Raw genomic sequence first — 20,306 nt, forward strand, 5'->3', positions numbered from 1 at the left:
AAATTTTTATTTATTTTAGCACTAACGTCTCACAGCACCCAGGTTCGATTCCTGGCTTGGGTCACTGTCTGTGGAGTCTGCCAGTTCTCCCCGCATCTGCGTGGATTTCCTCCGGTTGCTCCCATAGTCTGAACGGTGTGCTAAGTAGGTGCACTCGCAATGTTCAAATTCTCCTCCAGTATTCCTGAACAGGCACCGGAGTGTGGCGACTTGGGGATTTTCACAGTAACTTCATTGCAGTGTTAATGTAAGCCTATTTGTGACACTAATGAATAATTTAAAAAAATGAAACGAGAAGATTGGGATGAATTAATACACTGTGAATGTGCCAACGTAATCAATTTTCTTCCTTATTTAGGGCATTAAACTGTTTTTGGTATTGCATTCAGGCGCTTGACAACTCTCTCCTGCTGCTGACATCTTCCTTTATATTCAACCATGCCTTCTTGCTTTCACTGACAAATCTCTTCCTTCCTTGAGTAGAGAACGATACCCCCACACAGGCTGTTTGAACCCCCAGTATCGTATCAAAGAGGGAATCACTAAAGCAAGCTCCAACCTTTACCCTTTCTGTCACTTCCTTCTGTTCTGCTCCTAACTCTTTATTTCTTATTCCTATTTCTTATGTTCTTATGTTCTTAACTCTAAAATCCATCAGATTTCCTATTTGCAATGTCCCCATAGATATCGGAGTAGCAATCAACCCAAATGGGTTGTCATCCCCCCAGCTCAACCTAATAGATCAGCGACTGAGAACAGGTCAAATAATGATTTAGTATAGATATGCAAGTTGAAAGTTTTTCTATTATTAATTTTCATTCGTATCTTGGACATCTGATTTAGTTAATTGCCTGTGTGCAATTTAATTGTGGACCCAATACTGAAAGCAGTTTCATGACCTAACTAACTAGGAAAGGTCAGTACAACGGCACAATCACGATGTATTCATCATCCCAATTCTCTCACTCTGCTAATTATTAAGCTTACTCCAGAGCATGACTCCTCACATCACTTACCTTGCAGGCATTCCTATCCTGTTCTTTTTTATGCACTTCTTCACATCCACATCTGGCCATCCATCACTGACATTCACCCTCATCCTAGTGCAATGTCTGCTACTCCCTCAAGGTCACCCTCAACATCCATCCATTAGACACACACCATTACTATTACTCACTGTTCTTTTATTATGGATGGCGCCGCATCCAAAAACATCCACTCCCTCCACCATCGACACTCATTAGCAACAGTGTGTACTATTACAAGACGCATTGCAGAAATTGCTAAAGATCCTTAGCACCTTCCAAACCCACCATCACTTCCATCTAGAAGGACAAGAGCAGCAGATAAATGGGAAAACCACCATCTGCAAGTTCCCCTCCAAGCCACTCATCATCCTGACTTGGGAATATATCACCATTCCTTCGCAGTTGCTAGGTCAAAATCCTGGAATTTCCTCCTTAACAACATTGTAGGTCAACCCACAGCATGCGGACTGCAAAGTTTCAAGAAGGCAGCTCACCACCACCTTCTCAAGGGCATCCAGGAATGGCCAGCCAGTGATGCCTATGTCCCATGAAAGAACTTTAAAAATTCCTCCTTGTAATGGGGAGGAAACTATGTCTAGCATAAGCTCAACATGCTACCATCATTCCACCATCATCTTCTCATAGAATCATAGAATCATACGGTGTAGGAGAGGCCTTTTGGCCCATCAAGTCCACACCAACACATTAGAAACACTGTCCGCGATTCTCCCAGAAGTGCTGAATTGACCGGAAAACTGTTCTAGATCCTGACGGTTTTGTCAGTTCAATTTCCCACCTGAATCTTCACACTCAGTGCACTGCAGAAATCCAAATTGTGAATCTCATTAAAAACCCGGAGAGGGGTACCTATTTATGGCCAAGAGGCAGACCCCGTCCCAGCAGACCACCCCACCCCAGCCCACCTCAATCTCTGCCCTTCCTCCATCCCAGACCGGTCGCAATGCAGAGTAGCAACAAGACCCGCTCCCCCCCCGCCACCACCACCGATCGCCCCTAGGCCCTGCCCACAATAGGCCGTGCCCCCTTGGAACTGCTCGATACCCAGTGGGCAGTGCCAAGGTGATCCATGGGCATGGGCTCTTTGTCCCTTGGGCACTGCCAGGGTGTCCATGCCCAGCGGACACCGCCCCCCACCACCTGACCCTTTGGGGGGGCCCCAGTTGTCCTCCTTTCATTCCGGTGGTTTCTTCCACAAGTTCCCTGAACGTGAGGAGTTAGTCTGAACCCCACCAGAATGAAGTACTCCTGGCAGGGTGGGAGATTCAATCGGGACGAGTATGTTCCCAATAATTACATTCAAATTACGTTTCAAATTACTCACCTGCCTTCCCATCAATTTCCAGCGTGGTCTAGCCTGCGACTGTTTGCCAGCTCTGGGAGATGTGCATTCTTTCCCTGTGCACGCGCAAATCCTGGAACAAGGTTGGCAACTTGCATCCCTCTCCAATACCCAACAGAAAAGTTGCGAGTCAGAATGGGAGAATCGTGGCCACTAGTTCTAATTCCCATGTTTCTGCAGAACAATAGAACACATTCATTTTTGCTCATTTTCCTGTTGGACAAGGTCAAAATCCTGCAAATCCTCACAAGACACAACTTATTAAAGTTTATTTATTAGTGTAGGCTTATATTAAAACTGAAATGAAATTGTTGTGAAAATCCCCCCAGTCACCACACTCTGTTTGGGTACGCTAAGGGAGAATTTAGCATGGTCAATGCACCTAACCAGCACGTCTTTCAGACAGTGGGAGGGAATCAGAGCACCCGGAGGAAACCCAAGCGGACACAGGGAGAACATGTAGACTCCACATAGAAAGTGCCCCAAGCCGGGAATTAAACCCAGGTCCCTAGTGTTGTGAGGCAGCAGAGCTAACCACTGTGCTGAACTGTATCTGCATCTTTACCATATGGATCACAGGGCAACTGGAGAAGGGACATGAATGCCACCCACGCCAGCACCCACCTACAGCTTGAGAATGAACTAATTTTAAAAAGCAGTTATTATATTTCTGTGGCTTTAAATTTCAGGTCATGTGACTGGTTTTGCCATCTGCTTGTCAGTAAACCTGGGGGCTTTATCGTTAGAGATGAAAGGAAGGTTTAGATTGTTTTACTGAGAAGAAAGTGCAGGATATTTATGCTTGGAGGCAATGGCAGCAGTCTCTGAGCTCCAATGAGTACATTTTGAGATTGTAGAGAGGCGTCAAAGGTACTGGATTGGAAATAGTTGTGATGTGAACAGTCAATGCCATTCTCAGCTTAAAGGGCATTGAGATCAAAGGTAGCAAATTTGTATTTCTACTTACTCACAGGTTCACGCGATTCACATTGTCATGGAGAGTAGGACAGAGGAAGCCATTTTTGAGTTCAGGTTACAGTTTCTCTACAAATTCATGAATAGACCAGGCAGACAGCAGAGGTCTATGCAGTCAGCAGAGAGAAGCTGCTTGACTTTACAAGCTATCACTGCCAGATATGGGAGGAGATGGTCTCCAGCTGAAAAGGCATAATCTGTGAAACCTTCCCTGGAAGATTGATCCTGACATGGTAATGGAGAAGCTGAACCATTGGAAAGACTTTCTTGCCAGTGATGGATTTAAGAAACTCTGAAAATTGAAGGAAGAACCCAGACACGTTCACTCAAAATTATTACTCAGTGAAACTATACAATCAGAGAACAATAGAAAGGTTACAGAAGCACAGAAGGAGGCCATTCAGCCCATCTTGTCCATGCTGGCCCAGTGATACCCAGGTGCCCTTTCTATTCCCACCTTCCTGAATTCGACCCATAACCCTGTAGCTTAGAGCACTTAAGGTGCAGATCCAGGTACATTTTAAAAGAGTTTAGGGTCTCTCCCTCCACCACCAATTCCAGCAAATTCCAGACACCCGTCGCCCTTTACATAAAAAAGTTTTTCTTCATGCACCCTCTGCCCCTAGCCACTTATCCTGAATCTATGTCTTCTGTCTTCTCCGGCAAGGAAGCAATTTTATCCTGTCCACTCTATCTCTTCCCTTCATACTTTTGTACAACTCTATCAAGTCAGCCCTCAACCATTTTTGTTCCAAACAAAATAACCCCAGCCTACCCAACCTCTCCTCATAATCACCCTACTAACCCTGGCAACATTCTTGTAAATTTCCTCTGCACTCTGTCTAGAGCAATTACATCTTTTCTGTAATATGGTGACCAGGACTGCACACAATGCATCAGGTGTGGCCTCACCAGTGTTTCATATCATGGGAACATATTGGATGATCGGAACAACTGTCAACTGCTTGCTGTAAGGGCTGTGGGAAGTGTGATAAGTATAAAATGAGAATATTCCTCTCTCTAATTTAAGTTACACATTGCTTACAAAAAGAAACTAGTATTTAGTCAATATGCTTTTAGTTATTTGTTGCAATGAATGTGAAATCTTGACATGACATTCTTTTGGATTTTGTAGAAGATAGTGCAATTCAAGAGAAACATAGTGCCGCTTGCACTGGGGCAGGAACTGCAGTGGATTGAAATTAGGTAGGAAAAACTAGGAGATGCAAACAATAAAGAGAAAAGGCAAAGATAAAGAAGAGATGGGAAGCAACTGAACAAAACCATGGTGTGAAGAGAATAAAGAAACTGAGGTGAGCAATGTTAAAAATAGAAGTGAGTGCATAGAGGAATTTCGAATGCTGGGAAAGAGGGAAAGAATAACTTCTGAAATTTGTAAGCTTTAAGGAAATAAATGTGCTAAAAGTTTAATTCAATAACTCCCAACACTGATGTTTAAACACTGGAGTGCCCTTGTTTTGATTGATCTTTATTAAGCTTTTCTTGAATTGAAAGATCTTCACTTTAGCCAGCAGCAAGTTTCCCTTTTTTATTGTTACCGATTTCTTTCCGCTGGGACATGTTCACTCTGCACCAACTGTGCACAATGGACTTCTCCGCACTAATTTTGTGTCACACATGCTCACCCTTTTACGTCTGTGTGTCAGCAAGATTCAACCCTGACCACCCATCTTGTTGATCCTGCTTTTCCGCATTTTTCACACTTGTTTCTCCTCATTTAATAACCTGTGTGATTAACCTGTATGATTTATCCATGTAAATGCTACTTGTAGGTTATAGCTTATTGTAAAACAGTAAAATGAGATCGGTACATTAACTCTGGAAGGTGCTCAGCTCTTCATGAGAGCAGCACAAGCTGCTATGTGTAGCTCCATGCCAAACACATAAGAACATAAGAACATAAGAAATAGGAGCAGCAGTAGGCCATCCAGCCCTTCGAGCCTGCCCCGCCATTCAATAAGATCATGGCTGATCTGTTGTGTCTCAGTTCCACATTCCCGCCCTCTCCCCATAACCCTTAATCCCCTTGCTTATCAAAAACCTATCAACCCGCGTCTTAAAAATATTGAGCGAGGCAGCCTCCACCACTTCAACGGGCAGAGAATTCCAGAGATTCACCACCCTTTGAGTGAAGAAGTTCCTCCTCAACTCCGTTCTAAACCGCCCCCCCTTTATCTTGAGGCTGTGCCCTCTAGTCCTACTGTCCTTTCTGAGCGGGAAGAGCCTCTCCACCTCTATCCTATCCATCCCATTCATCATCTTATATGTCTCAATGAGATCTCCCCTCATTCTTCTAAACTCTAACGAGTACAAGCCTAGTTTATTCAGCCTCTCCTCATAGCTCAACCCCCTCAACTCTAGTGAACGTTTGTATTGTATCCTCTGAACGTTTGTATTTTAAGTATTTATAAAGCCAAGAATCCCAAATGCATATTCAACCAGGTTCGCTCCTGCCCACGGCCCTCCTTCCCTCTCGTGTCTTCCCCCACCCACCCCCCCACTAAAGTCCACCACTCACTCCATTCCCTCAAACTCTTTTGCCTTTAGGCAGAGGACAGCATCTCTCCCCTTCCTCTCCCATCCCCACCTCAATCCAATCCACCCTGCTCACCTCAGCGTCCCACGATCCAGTGACGAAGCAGTCGGGGGCCTGGAGGCTGGAGCCGGACATGGGCCGCCAACGGACCCCGCTGATCTTCTGCGAGACGTACCGACCCTCCATGACGGCGCGAGCCCGGCCCGGACAATGGAGCAATCTTAACCCCTCCCTATCCCCCCCACTTCCTTGCAGAACTGGTGGAGATAGAAGTGGGAGCAATGGTAATGGATTTAGGGACAGCATGTGTAATTCCTTTCCAATCTGCTTGATGGCAGTTTTGTATTAAAAGGGCAGCACGGTGGCACAGTGGTTAGCGTTGTTGCCTCACAGCACCAGGGGTTCAACTCCCGGATTGGGTCACTATCTGTATGGAGTTTGTACTTTCTTACCGTGTCTGCGTGAATTTCCTCCGGGTGCTCTGGTTTCCTCCCACAGTCCGAAAGAAGTGCTGGTTAAGTGAATTGGGCATGGTAACTTCTCCCTCAGTGTACCCAAACTGGCGCCAGAGTGCGGCAACTAGGAGATTTATACAGTAACTTCATTGCAGCATTAATGTAAGCCTACTTGTGACTAATAAATTAACTTTAACTTTAAATTACAGATGACAAGGACACTTCTGAATCCTGGGGCCAGTGAGATGGACCGGGCTGGTCTTTTGGATTGTTTAGATTCCAATGTTCCTCTGCTATTTACCCCAGTGAACAGCACATCAGTTACTTGCTCAGCATGCTGTCATAATGAGAACATAAGAACTAGGAGCAGGAGTAGGCCATCTGGCCCCTTGAGCCTGCTCTGCCATTCAATAGGATCATGACTGATCTTTTTGTAGACTCAGCTCCACTTACCCACCCAGTCACCATAACCCTTAATTCCTTTACTGTTCAAAAATTTTTCTATCCTTGCCTTAAAAACATTCAATGAGGTAGCCTCAACTGCCTCACTGGGCAGGGAATTCCACAGATTCACAACCCTTTGTGTGAAGACATTCTTCCTCAACTCAGTCCTAAATCTGCTTCCCCTTATTTTGAGGCTATGCCCTCTAGTTCTAGTTTCACCCGCCAGTGGAAACAACTTCCCTGCTTCTATCTTATCTATTCCTTTCATAGTCTTATATGTTTCTACAAGATGTATCGTGGCTGATGTCACAGGTGTGGTGGTAGATGCTATTGACCTCACTACAGGCCACACCTACATAACAGTCATTGTTCCTTCCTTTCAAATACGGCTCTGCGCTCCTGCTCACTGTTCCTCCTCTATTGCTGTTCCACCAGTCGATCAGAGGTCTGGCAAACTGCTTATTTAAAAAATGGAGCTGTCTTTTTAGATCAAGGAATTGGATGCTGTACTGAGAATCCAACACCACTGCAACCATTCTCCAGACAGTTTAGTATTGCTGGCCTAAAGAGGCTGTGTAATTTTAGAGTTGCCTTTGTGTAGATCTAAAGTTCACAGCTGAAATAATTTTATTCCTTAGTTTCTTTATGTGAAAACCACAAATCTGGTCAAATAAGGGAATTGCTTAAGTGGAAGCGAGACTCACTAAGTTGTACACTGAGGATTGAATGCAAGTGAAGCCAAATGTCAAAACCCTGGGCATTTGGTGCAGTAACAGAGATACTATATGACTTATACAAAGAAAGGGTTGCTGCGAAGGGAAGCCAAAGACATTGCGATCTGAAGTCCTGAAGCTCAGATGCATTGATACATATGTAAGTAGATGACTGGTGAGTTTAACGTCTTCCCCCCCACCTCTGGGAGGGTGTGTCATTTAGATCAGTTGATTGGTGATATAAGTATTATAACTTTACAGCGTAACCAGTTAAACTCCGTAACATAGTTGCAGGTAATGGTTGAGAATATTCCAAACCTGAAATATAACGCGTTAAATTAAAAGTAATGACAGTGCAGGTGATGTGTTGTAAGAGTGGCACGTTGGAACTGGTGGATAGCTGTGTGATTCCCAGCACTCGGATCTGCAGAATGTCTGCAGCTGATGATGTTTGGCATAGAGTTGAAGGGGTGGAGTCTGAGCTTCAGGCACTGTGATGGACTCAAGAGGATGGAAGTTACCTGGCCTTTTGCTTGAGGAGGCAGTCACACCCCTTCAGCTGGATACTTCAGACTTAGTCCGTGATCAGGTCCAGAAGGCTTTCACTGCAGGAGAAGGAGGTGTGGGGATTCAGAAGGTAACAACAGAGGAGCCTCAGCCCTTGAAATTGTCCAACAGGTTTGATGTTCTTGTAATGCGCCAAACAGGAAGGATGAACAAACTGATGCAGAAACATAAAAACATAGAAAATAGGAGCAAGAAGAGGTCCTTAGTCCTTCAAACCATTCATTATGATCATGACTGATCATCCAACTCAAAAGCTTCACCTCGCTTTCCCCCTTTACCTTTTAATCCCCTTCACTTCAAATGCTATATTTAACTGTTTCTTGAAAATAGTCAATGTTTTGGCCTCAATTACTTTCTGTGATAGAGAATTCCATCAGCTGACCACTCACTGGGTAAATAAATTTCTCCTCATCTCTGTCCTAAATGTTCTACCCTTTATGTTCAGACTGTGGCCTCCCCACCATCAGGAATATTCTTCTTGCATCTACCCTGTCCAGTCTTGTTAGGAGTTTATCGATTTCTATGAGACCTCCCCTCACCCCCACCCCGCCTCATTTTTCTGAACTGTAGTGAATATAATCCTAACCGACTCAGTCTCGCCTCATCTCGTCATTCCAGGAATCAGTCTTGTAAACGTTCTTTTAATTTAATTTGATTTATTATTGTCACATGTATTATCGTACAGTGAAAAGTATTGTTTCTTGCGCACTATACAGACAAAAGATATCGTTCATAGAGAAGGAAACAAGAGAGTGCAGAATGTAGTGTTATAGTCATAGCTAGGGTGTAGAGAAAGATCAACTTTTTTTTTATTCCAATTCAATCAAATCAAGTCCAATTCAGAGTCTCAACAAGTTGAGACATTCCCGATCCAAACTGACAAGACAGGGCTCTCACCTCCTGTCTTGGGCTTGATCTACGTGATCCAAGCTGATTGGAGTGGGCATGGCTCCTCCTCCAAGGCTTGATCTCATTTGCATCTTAGCCAAAATGCTGCTTTTAAAAATTGCTTCAAATGAAGCTAAAGTGACTTCAACCAAGCACAGCCTGTTGATGCTACACTTGATCTTAGTCTGCAAAGTAAGTCCCTTCAAAAGTCTGACAGCAGCAGGGAAGAAGCTGTTCTTCAGTCGGCTGGTATATGACCTCAGAGCTCTGTACCTTTTTCCTGATGGAAAAAGATGGAAGAGAGAATGTCTGGGGTGCGTGGGGTCCTTAATTATGCTGGCTGCTTTGCCGAGGCAGCGGGAAGTGTAGGCAGAGTCAACGGATGGGAAGCTGGTTCGCCTGATGGATTAGGCTACATTCATGATCTTTTGTAGTTCCTTGCATTCTTGAGCAGAACAGGAGCCATACCAAGCTGTGGTACAATCACAAAAAATGCTTTCTATGGTGCATCTGTAAAAATTGATGAGAGTCGTGGCTGACATGCCAAATTTCCTTAGTCTCCTGAGAAAGTAGAGGTGTTGGTGGGCTTTCTTAACTGTAGTGTCGGCATGGGGGGACCAGGACAGGTTTTTGGTGATCTGGACTCCCAAAAACTTAAAGCTCTTGACCCTTTCTACTTTGTCCCCAATGACGTAGACAGAGGCATGCTCTCCTTTATGCTTCCTGAAGTCGATGACAATCTCTTTCATTTTGCTGACATTGAGGGACAGATTATTGTTGCTGCACCAGTTCACCAGATTCTCTATCTTATTCCTGTACTCTGTCTTGTCATTGTCTGAGATCCGACCACTACGGTGGTGTCGTCAGCAAACTTGAAAATCAAATTGGAGGGGAATTTGGCCACACAGTCATAAGTATACAAGGAGTATAGTAGGCTGTGAACAAAGCCTTGTGGGGCACCGGTGTTGAGGGTGATCGTGGAGGAGGTGTTGTTGCCTATCCTTATTGATTGTGGCCTGTGAGTTAGGAAGTTCAGGATCCAGTCACAGAGGGAGGTTCTGCGGCCCAGGCCACAGAGTTTGGAGATGAGTTTTGTGGTAATATAGTGTTGAAGGTTGAGCTGTAGTCAATAAATAGAAGTCTAATAAAGGTGTCTTTGTTACCTAAGTGTTGCAGGGTTGAATGCAGGGCCAAGGAGATGGCATCTGCTGTGGACCTGTTGCAGCTGTAGGCAAACTGTAGTGGATCCAGGTAGTCCGGAAGGCTGGGATCAATTCATGCTTTGACTAGCCTTTCGAAGAAGTTTGTAATGATGGATGTCAGGGCCACCAGCCGATAGTCATTAAGGTACACAGCTTGCATTTTCTTAGGAACTGATATGATGGTCATCTTCTTGATGCAGATAGGGACCTCAAATTGTTGCAGACAGAGGTTGAAGATGTCTGTGAATACCCCCGCCAGTTGATCTGCGCAGGATCTGAGTGCTTGTCCAGGTACCCCATCCGGGCCAGTCACTTTCTGTGGGTTTCTCTGCACTTTTGTGGGCTTTCTGTGCTTTCTCGGTGCTCCCTCTTGAGCAAGAACATTCTTCCCCAAATCAGGAGACCAAAACTGCATATAATATTTCAGGTGTGGCCTCGCCAAGGCCTTGTATAATTGCATCAAGACATCCCTGCTCCTACACTCGAATCCTCTCGCTACGAAGGCCAACATACCAGTTGCCTTTATTACTGCCTTCTGTACCTGCGTGCTTAACCATAGCATCATGGTGCACGGGGCATTGAAGTGGGGAGAATAAAAATGAATTTAGCAGTAATAGGGGCAATATAATTAGAGGGAGAGACATTGTTCTCTTCAGCCAAGGCCATCAGTCCTGAAGGTGTTACAATTCCAGTTGATATTGTAGCTGGAAGGGATTGTCCCAGAAGTGGGGCTTATCTTGACAGCTCGTCACGCAAGTTGATTGGCAACAGTTGATCATGCAACAGGGGAAAAATCGGGTTTGCATTCGGATTCTTGCCTCTAGGGCAATATTACTGGCTTTGTTCTGCTGACATAACCAGGGCTGAAGGCTGATTTAAATATATATGATCTAACTTTACTATTATTAGTGAGCCCGAGATGTAATTGTTTGGCCTCACTTGCCTTAGCAACCTCCCCGGTGGAGATCCTCACCAGCAAGGATCACATATGATCCCCAGCAATGGGGACTTGATGTGCTGGCCTTGCTGGTGGGACTGGAGGCCACTGAGGTGCCCTGGGTCAACACGGCAGGGATGGGCATTGCCCATTTGGCAATGCCAGCCTGGCACCCTGGTACTGCCCTCCGGACACCTTAGCACTACACATTGGGCATCGAGCAGTGCCAAGGGGTGGGTTCCAAGGGGAAGGGCATGACCTAAGGGAAGAGCATGGCCTGAAGGGGGTGGGACCTGGTGGCTAGGGCACCAGGCACGGGGTGTTCCATAGGGACTTCTTACTCTACATCTGGGATCACTGGGATGGCGATCGGCCAGTGGGGAGTGGGGATGATGGTTGGCTAGTGGGGGAGTTGGGGGCAGTGATCAGGGCTGACCATGATTGGGGGTGATTGGGAGTTGGGGTACGATGTCCAGGGCGGAACATTGCAGGGGGTTGTGGGGGGGGTGGTTAGTGCCAATCTTCCTGGATATAGTACACTGGAAGATTGGGTCACATGCATAATAGTGCCCTCTAGCAGTCTGCAGCATATTCCCAGCATGAAAAGACTATCTACTCCCCCTATTGGTGGAAATCACACTGTTCCTCATTCTCTTTTCTAACTGCCATAGGATAGCTTCTGGGAGCTCATCCCAAAATTGGGCATCATTCTGTCCTGTTTTCACACTTATTCAGCACTTAGATTTTTTTTGTGAGATTGCCCCTCCATAACTTTTACTTTTTTTCAGAGAATGTGGATGAATAGTATCACAGAGCTGCCAATTAGCTTTTTACAACAAAAACATTCATTCAACAGAAAAGACCCAACTTTAAGATGATACTCCCTCCTACTTATCTTTACAAATGAGCACAGATTTTAGCAATAACACAGATAGATTGCAAAATTCATCTTGTGCAATAATGTTTTTGTTAATTAAATAGTCCTCGCAAACCAACAGACTAATTATGGTCAGGCATACCCGACGCTGAAACAAATGGGAGATGTCACCCAATTGAACTCTACAGATTTCTCTTCAAGATCCCGCAGATGTTTTTCATCTGAGTGTTTCCAAACTTTACTCTCAAAAAGATGTGCTTTACAATCTTCTGACAAATAAGACTTTCTCTCAGCTGTTTTAGCAAGGATCCATCTCCAGGATTTCCAACTCCCTTTCAGCATTCTTTCATCTTGAATTGCCACATGTGGACATCCAAACAAATCTCTCAAGTACTCAGTCTTCAGCAGAATACTATTGCTCCAAAGAATAGAAATAAGAACACTAAACTGTCTAGTTGCTTTGGCTTTGCTCTCGCCAATCTCAACATCTTTTCTCTTCCCAGTTCTGTTTTTAACTCAGTGAGTAGGACCCTGTTCAAATTCTAGTTTCTGTTTTCCTTTTGAGTTCAATCTTCATGGAAACCTTTCCTTTAATTGCCTAGTTTCTGCAACAAATGTTTTTTTTCCCATTACTCCAATGTATGGCTGTCCTGCTTCTAGCAACACTGAGAACTGTTCACTCTAGTTTCTTAACCCCAACTGCACTTAAGTTCAGTTAAACACAATTACAAAGTCTACTTTTCCCAAAATGGCCCCGGTTGCTAAGCAACATCTCATTCTTTCTCCAAACTCGTGTTTATCTTTCATGTCATAAACTGTCCCAGCACTATGCAGACATAGTTTGAACTGAAACCAAGAAAAAGTCTTTGATGGACATGAATCTAACTAGATTTTTACCTTTTCTTGCACAGAAACATTAAATTAAACATACTCATATCTATACATTATTTCTAATATCCAACAATACAAACATAGTTAACTAACCAGAAGGATGTGGATGCTTTGGAGTGGGTGCAAAGAAGATTAACTAGGATGTTGCCTGGTCTGGAGAGTTTTAGGCTTTCCTTCCTGCTGATCTTGCCCAAACAGTCTTGGCATGGGGCAAAAGGGGCCAAAAGGCACTATAGTGAAAGGTAAGTGATCGCTGCATGCACAGACCTCAAAGTCATGAGTAAACTGCAACTTGTCAGGTGCGCGTTGCTTATATCTGACCGTGATTCATGCCAGTCTAATTCGCCACTGGGGTGACCGTTAAATTTGGAGTGGGAGCATGATTCTCATGAGCTGGGTGCAAAGGGCATTCATGACATGCAAATGTGGTTCCAGATGTGGCATGTGGACAACCGAACCCTCCATGAAAGGAGTGAGTGGAAATTTGGAATCTGTTTTTTCTGTGACAGGAAACTAACTTTGGGCCTGCCCGCCATGATGTCTGTCACTGGTGGGACAAAGAAATCTCAGCCACCATCTGTGATCAGCAGAAGAAATTGAGGACGCATCAAATTTGAAAGAAATGATGTTCAGTGCTTTAAATTTTACTGGTAGGCCAGAGAATTTGGGAATATTTTAGGAACCAGAAATGATGACTGAACTCATAAAAAAGTGAGAGATGGACTATGAGAGAAAACTAACAAGAAATTTAAAATCAGACTGCACAAATGGCTCGTGTCATGGCAGTGTCACTCCCTTGGGGTAGCACAGCGGCATGATGGTTACACAGCTGTCTCACAGCACCAGGGACCTGGAGTTCAATTCTGGCCTTAGTCTGTGTGGAGTTTGGCCTGTTGTTGACATGGATTTTCTCCGGGTGCTTCAGTTCCCTTCCACACTCAAGAGATGCATAGGTTAGGTTGATTGGCCATGCTAAGTTGCCCCTTAGTGTCATGGGGATTGGCAGGGAAAATGGGGGATAGGGCTTGGGTGCAATTGTTGTCGGTGCAGGCTCGATGGGTTGAATGGCCTCCCTCTGAACTTCAGGGAGCCTATGATACTATAAATATGGAGAGACCCTCAAAGACACAGGTGTACACAATTGGGAGAGCCATTTTTCTGGCAAGTTCACATTCCCATTCATCCTGGTCTTCGAGACTGCCCAGTTCCCCCCTCCACCCAACCCCTCTACCCTTAGGGAGAAGAGGCTAAAGTCCCTTTTCTTGTATAATATCTTTGTTGCTGAATTTATCAAATTAGACCTGTACAAAATTGTGCAATTTAGCCCATTTCATATGCTAAACATATCAACAAAGCTTTTTTATTATTCATTCAAGGGATGTTGTTGGCTTGGCCAACACTTTTGCCTAACCCTAATTGCCCTTGAATGAATGGCTTGCCAGGATATTTGACAACCACATTGCTGTGGATCTGCAGCCACAAGTAGGCCAGACCAGATAAGATTAATAGATTTCCTTCCCTAAAGGGACATTAGGTGGCTGTTTACAACATACAACAATGTTTTCGTGGTCACGAGTGTGATGCTAAACATGATGCTAAACCCCGTTTGAACTATTACTTTATATCTATTCCCATTAAGTTGATATGCCCGCAATTAAATTAATAATGTATTACTAGAAAGAAATTATCTATCAGCAGTACTGAAGATTTGGGCGGCACAGTAGCACAGTGGTTAGCACTTGCTGCTTCACAGTGCCAGGGACCCAGGTTCAATTCCAGCCCTGGGGTGACTATGTTTGCACATTCTCGCCGTTTCTGCAGATGCTCCGGTTACCTCCCATAGTACAAACATGTGTGGGTTATGTTAATCGGTCTTGCTAAATTGCTCCTTAGTGTCAGGGGGATTAGATGGATAAATGCACGTGGTTATGGGGATGGGGCCTGGGTGGGGTTGCGGTCGGTGCAGGATTGTTGGGGCCGAATGGCCTCCTTCTCTACTGAAGGGAGCCTATGATTCTATGATTCATCCACCATGCATGATTTTATAATAATGGACCATTTTTGAACTTTCAGAAACTTCACCCGAACTGAGGAAATCAGAATCATAGAGCACAACCTGAAGAAGCTGCAGAGATGGCTCATTCAAGCCAACTTTTTTCTTGCCAAAACAAGAAAGTGGTCTTTTCACTATTGTTCTGCTCAATAACATTAGCTGCCATAAGCTACAGACTTCAGTTAAGATATCATATCATTACAGCAAGATGTCTTCAGGTTTCTGAAAATGTAAGCATGACATTGGAAAATGAAAGAATGGAAGAAGCTGAAAGAGCCAAGGTTTCTAGAAAAGGATTTTGGTCAGTGAACTCGATTGGACGACTTGGCAACCAGATGGGAGAGTACGCAACATTGTACGCATTGGCAAAGTTGAATGGGCACCAAGCGTACATCTTGCCTGCCATGGCCAATTATCTTTCTCCAATCTTCAAAATTACCCTTCCAACCCTCCATGATGAAGTGAGAAACAAAATAACATGGAAAGGCTATGGTCTCAATGACTGGATGGAGGATCAGTACCGCAGTATCCTAGGGGATTATGTTATGCTCTCAGGATACCCGTGTTCCTGGACCTTTTACCATCACATCCGAGAAGAAATTCTCCGCGAGTTCACCTTTCATGACTTCATCAAAGACCAGGCCAATGCATTCCTTAGACGCATTGGAGGGGAGCGAAAGAATGTGACATATGTCGGTGTGCATGTTCGAAGGGGAGATTACGTACATGTCATGCCAGATATGTGGAAAGGAGTCATAGCTGATAAGAAATATTTAGACATAGCAATGGCTTACTTCCGAAATAAATATAAAAACGTTGTCTTTGCAGTGACGAGTAACGGGATGGATTGGAGTAAACAGAACATCGATAGTTCCAAAGGAGATGTTTTCTTTTCAGATGATCCAAAGCTATCCAGTCCGGCCAATGACATTGCTATCCTTGCTCATTGTAACCACACTATAATGACAGTAGGGACATTTGGTTTTTGGGCTGGTTACCTGGCAGGTGGGGAGACAATTTACCTCACAAACTTCACTTTGCCAGAATCACCATTTCTAAAGTTATTTAAGTATGAAGCAGCTTTCTTACCTGAATGGATTGGAATTCCTGCTGACCTCTCACCTCTTCTGGCCAAAAAAACTTCAAATTAGCTCAATGGCTACATGTACTAAAATCTTTGAACTTCATTCATTCCAACTTCAATTACTTTTTCAATTTCCAAACTACCAAAATGAGGTTCTGGAGCATTATCTAGGTGTCCAGAATGTCCAATGGAAGTTATATTTATTTCTGTTTAAAGTACTGATCTTGCCATTGTTTAATATATTTTAATGAGTTGCAGTTATTTTGCTGAGGCTCATGAATGAAGGGGTTCATGATATATACTTCACATTCAGCAATATAATATTGCAGTGTACGGACGAAAACATCTCAGGTTAAAGATAGTTTCTTTGAGGAAACTGGTGTAAATTTAACTTCAATGCTTTTATTTTTATATGCGAGAATGTGAGGCTGCCAACCATAATAACTCACCGCAGCAATCTCCAAAAAAGCACAAAATGGGAACTTTAGTAGAGAAAGAATGCTTCATACCACAATATTTATTAATACATAATGAACATTTTGTAGGTGTTGGAAATCTGGGATAAAATTAGTGTTGCTAAACAGCATTCCCTGCATTTTCTGCTTTTATATTTTTTTTATGAGCATTTTCTCTCGTATCCTGAATTACTTGAAACCTCCAGCCCAAATATTATTCACTTCTAAAGCAATTACTTAATCTTCATCACTTGGGTGGAGATCCAATCATTATTAACCGGTTAATAATGAATTATTAACCGGAATGGAATGATGGCGTTCTGTCAATGCAACACAGACCTTAATGTATCAAAGACTAGGGCACAAGGAGTTTGAAATCATGCTGCAACTCCACAAAGTACTTGTTAGACCACACTAAGAGCACTGTGGCTTGTTCTGGCCTCCACATCTTATGACGAGTGTATTCACATTGGAGGGAGAGCAGAGTGGATTTTCTTGACTATCACCTGAACTACCAAGAATTAAATTACACAGAGAGACTGAACAAAGATTGTATACCTAGGATTCAGAAGATACAGAGGTGATTTGATTGAAGTCTTCAAGATATTCTGGGGAACTGATCAAGAAAAAAGGGAATTAATTTTGAGAAACTGAGGAAACTAATATTTGGGAATATATTTTAGGAGTGGTATTTTCTGGCCTCGCTCACCCCAAAACAGCAAAATCCCATCCAAGGTCAATGGATCTTTCCATGTTCCACACCTCGCCTAATCCGATTCCTATGATGGATGGGAAGGTAAAATTCTGGCCTAGGTGTCTCAGCAATGAAACTAGGTAAAATTTCTAAAGGCAAAGATGATAAAGCATTGAAATTCTCTTCCACAACTGGCAGTTGATACTGGATTAACTTTAATTTTAAATCAGAGCTTAATTGATTTCTGTTAACGCCATTAAGACGTAGAAGAATCATAGAATCCCTGCAGTGCAGAAGGAAGCCATTTGGCCCATCGAGCCTGTGCCGACAATGATCCCACCCAGGCCTTATCCCTGTAGCCTCATATAATTACCCTACTAATCCCCCTGACACCAATGGACAATTTATCATGGCCAATCAACCTAATCCGCACAACTTTGGACTGTGGGGGGAAACCCAAAGGAAACCCATACAGACACAGGGGGAACATGCAAACTCCACACAGACAGTGACGCAAGCTGGGAATCGAACCCGGATCCCTGCCACTGTGAGGCAGCAATGCTAATCACTGTGCCATCGTGCCGCAGATTTATGGAATTAGTTCACAGATCTGTTGTCCGAATGGTGGAACAGGCTCGATGGGCGAAATGGCTTTCCCCACCCCTCTCCACCCCCCAATAGTTGTTAATAACCCTGTTTAGAAATGCAATAATATTTTCTAAATCAATGTTGATCAAGAACACAGTTGCAAGTCAACAATATCATGTTACATCAATCATAAATTCATTGAGCAGAAACTTTGTGCCAATTTTGCAATCAGGTATGATAAGCAAGGAATAACACACATGAAGCACACTGGGGACATTTGTAGCTATAGCTTTTCTGTCATTTTTCTTTTCCAAATTGTCATTTTATAATTGGTTTGTCTGATAGGTTTTAAATCTGTTTAGATATGTGATGCTGAATAATTTTTTGTCACGGTATGGCACAGTGGTTAGCACTGCTGCCTCACAGCTTCAGGGACCTGGGTTTGATTCCCAGTTTGGGTCACTGCCTGTGTGGAGTTTGCACATTGTTTGTGTGGGGTTTCCTCTGGGTGCTGCAGTTTCCTCTCACACTCCAAAGATGTGTGGGTTAGGTTGATCAGTCATGCTAAATTGCCCCTTAGTATCCTTCTTCTGCACTGTAGGAATTCCATGAAATACTTATAATACAAGTTAAGTTCTGATCACATAAGCAATTGGAAGGAAAACCTGAGACATTGATTCACTGATGCTGTTTTATGATGGTAACATTTTTTATTATAATTAGTACTGGCAGAATTCACTCACATTTAGAACCTACCTGGTACATTCAGTTTTTGCTTTCATTTATTGCAGCCTTTAAGTTCAATGATAAAATGTCTGGCACAATTGCTGTTTTGTGAACAACATTAAACTGTTTGTTTACTGTTTCTATAAATGAACAAAGCTGTTATTTAAATAAAGTTCCAAGATAATTATTGAATTAGCCAGTTGTAATAACGTGAGTGGAACACAATTTTTTTAATGTGTCACTCAATTCCTGGATTATGGTAATGTTTCAAATTACTGGTGATTTTCCGTGGAAATCAGCTCATGTAAATAAATACATTTCAAAATGAGTATTAATGGATATTAATAACTTCTACTGAAGTATACAATTATTCCTGCTTGAGTGTGTGAAACAGTTCTTAAGGTAAAACAAGGTTTATATATTAGTCATAAGTAAGGCTTACATTAACACTACAATGAAGTTCCTGTGAAATTCCCCTAGTCACCACACTCCGGTGTCTGTTTGGGTCAATGCACCTAAGCAGCACTTCTTCCAGATCGTGGGAAGAAATCAGAGCACCCAGAGAAAACCCACACAGACATGGGGAGAATGTGCAAACTCCACACAGTCACCCGAGGCCAGAATCGAACCCGGGTCCCTGGCGTTGTGAGGCAGCAGTGCCAACCACTGTGCCACCATGTTGCCCCTTAATTGAATGACAATAATTCCTCGATGAATTCAGGACAGTATTATCACAGTGATTACAAATAGTGGCGGGCTGGAGTTCAACAGAAACATTGTACAGTTTATTTGCTGAAAATAGTAACCTGAGTATCCATGTTACAATCTCCACATGTAGAAATAATGAAGCTTCTCAAATTCTCTTACCAACAACCAATATTGAGGCAATAAATGTTGGACGGTAAGAACTGTCAACATCAATATTTTGCTCCCAATCTTTTAGCAAACTGGCCTCTTGGATTTTTCATTGGCCGCGACTCAATAGAAACGTGCAAAGCTGGTTGACAGAAAAGTTTGCATCATTTATATATACAAATCGACTGTTAAACTGAAAACACAGGGCTCAAAATTAACTCCCAACACTGGCTGAGAATCAAGTGTTTGGCAATGGTTAAAATAAGGCCAATCAGTAACCCTCACTGACCGTATTGCAGTCCCACTGTCCCCAAAGTTAACCTGCTCCTCTGAATGGAAAAGCAGGGCACCTGCTTGAACATAGGAATTAGGGAGCAGAAGTAGGCAAATTCAGCCCTTCAAACCTGCTCCATGCTATTCAATTGGATCAGTTTTTAGTTTATTTATTAGTCACAAGTAGGCTTACATTAACACTACAATGGAGTTACTGTGAAAACCCCCCAGTCGCCACACTCCGGCACCTGTTCGGATACACTGAGGGAGAATTTAGAATGGCCAATTCACCTAACCTGCGCATCTTTGGACTGTGGGAAGAAACCAGAGAAACCCATGCAGACACAGGGAGAATGTGCAAATTCCACACTGACAGTGACCCGAGCTGGGAATCGAACCCGGATCCCTGCCACTGTGAGACAGCAGCGCTAACCACTGTGCCACCGTGCCTGATTTCCTGGTCTGAAATCCACCTCCCTACCTATTCCCCATAATCCCTTTAACCCATTTTTTAAATCAGAAATGTATCTATCTCCAGTAAATTGCTAGCCTTTCTCTCAAAGAACGTGATAAGAATATTTAGTTCTGCAGATACTTTGGATTACTGAACAAACTCACTGACCCTGAAAGTCCAGTTTTATCTTTGTGTAACACCAACATTCTCCTTTTTCGAATTCCCCAGAT

At 43.4% G+C, this 20,306-nt stretch overlaps 1 protein-coding gene across 3 annotated transcripts; it reads left to right on the forward strand.

The window, feature by feature from the left end:
* Positions 1–4,502: 4,502 nt before the first annotated feature.
* LOC145359206 (galactoside alpha-(1,2)-fucosyltransferase 2-like) lies at positions 4,503–17,961 on the forward strand. Of its 3 annotated transcripts, none has more exons than XM_080213678.1 (2): positions 4,503–4,676; positions 14,968–17,961. In XM_080213678.1, the coding sequence occupies exon 2, from the start codon at positions 15,028–15,030 to the stop codon at positions 16,096–16,098; it is 1,071 nt and encodes a 356-aa protein (XP_080069804.1). In that variant the 5' UTR covers positions 4,503–4,676; positions 14,968–15,027; the 3' UTR covers positions 16,099–17,961. The 3 variants fall into 3 exon arrangements, with proteins under 3 accessions (XP_080069804.1, XP_080069802.1, XP_080069805.1); XM_080213676.1 differs by lacking the exon at positions 4,503–4,676 and adding an exon at positions 8,062–8,169; XM_080213679.1 differs by lacking the exon at positions 4,503–4,676 and adding an exon at positions 9,166–10,480.
* The last annotated feature ends 2,345 nt before the right edge of the window (positions 17,962–20,306 follow it).

This window comes from Carcharhinus amblyrhynchos, chromosome 27, assembly GCF_965287045.1.
Source record: "Carcharhinus amblyrhynchos chromosome 27, sCarAmb.v2.hapA, whole genome shotgun sequence".
Classification (NCBI taxonomy): domain Eukaryota; kingdom Metazoa; phylum Chordata; class Chondrichthyes; order Carcharhiniformes; family Carcharhinidae; genus Carcharhinus; species Carcharhinus amblyrhynchos.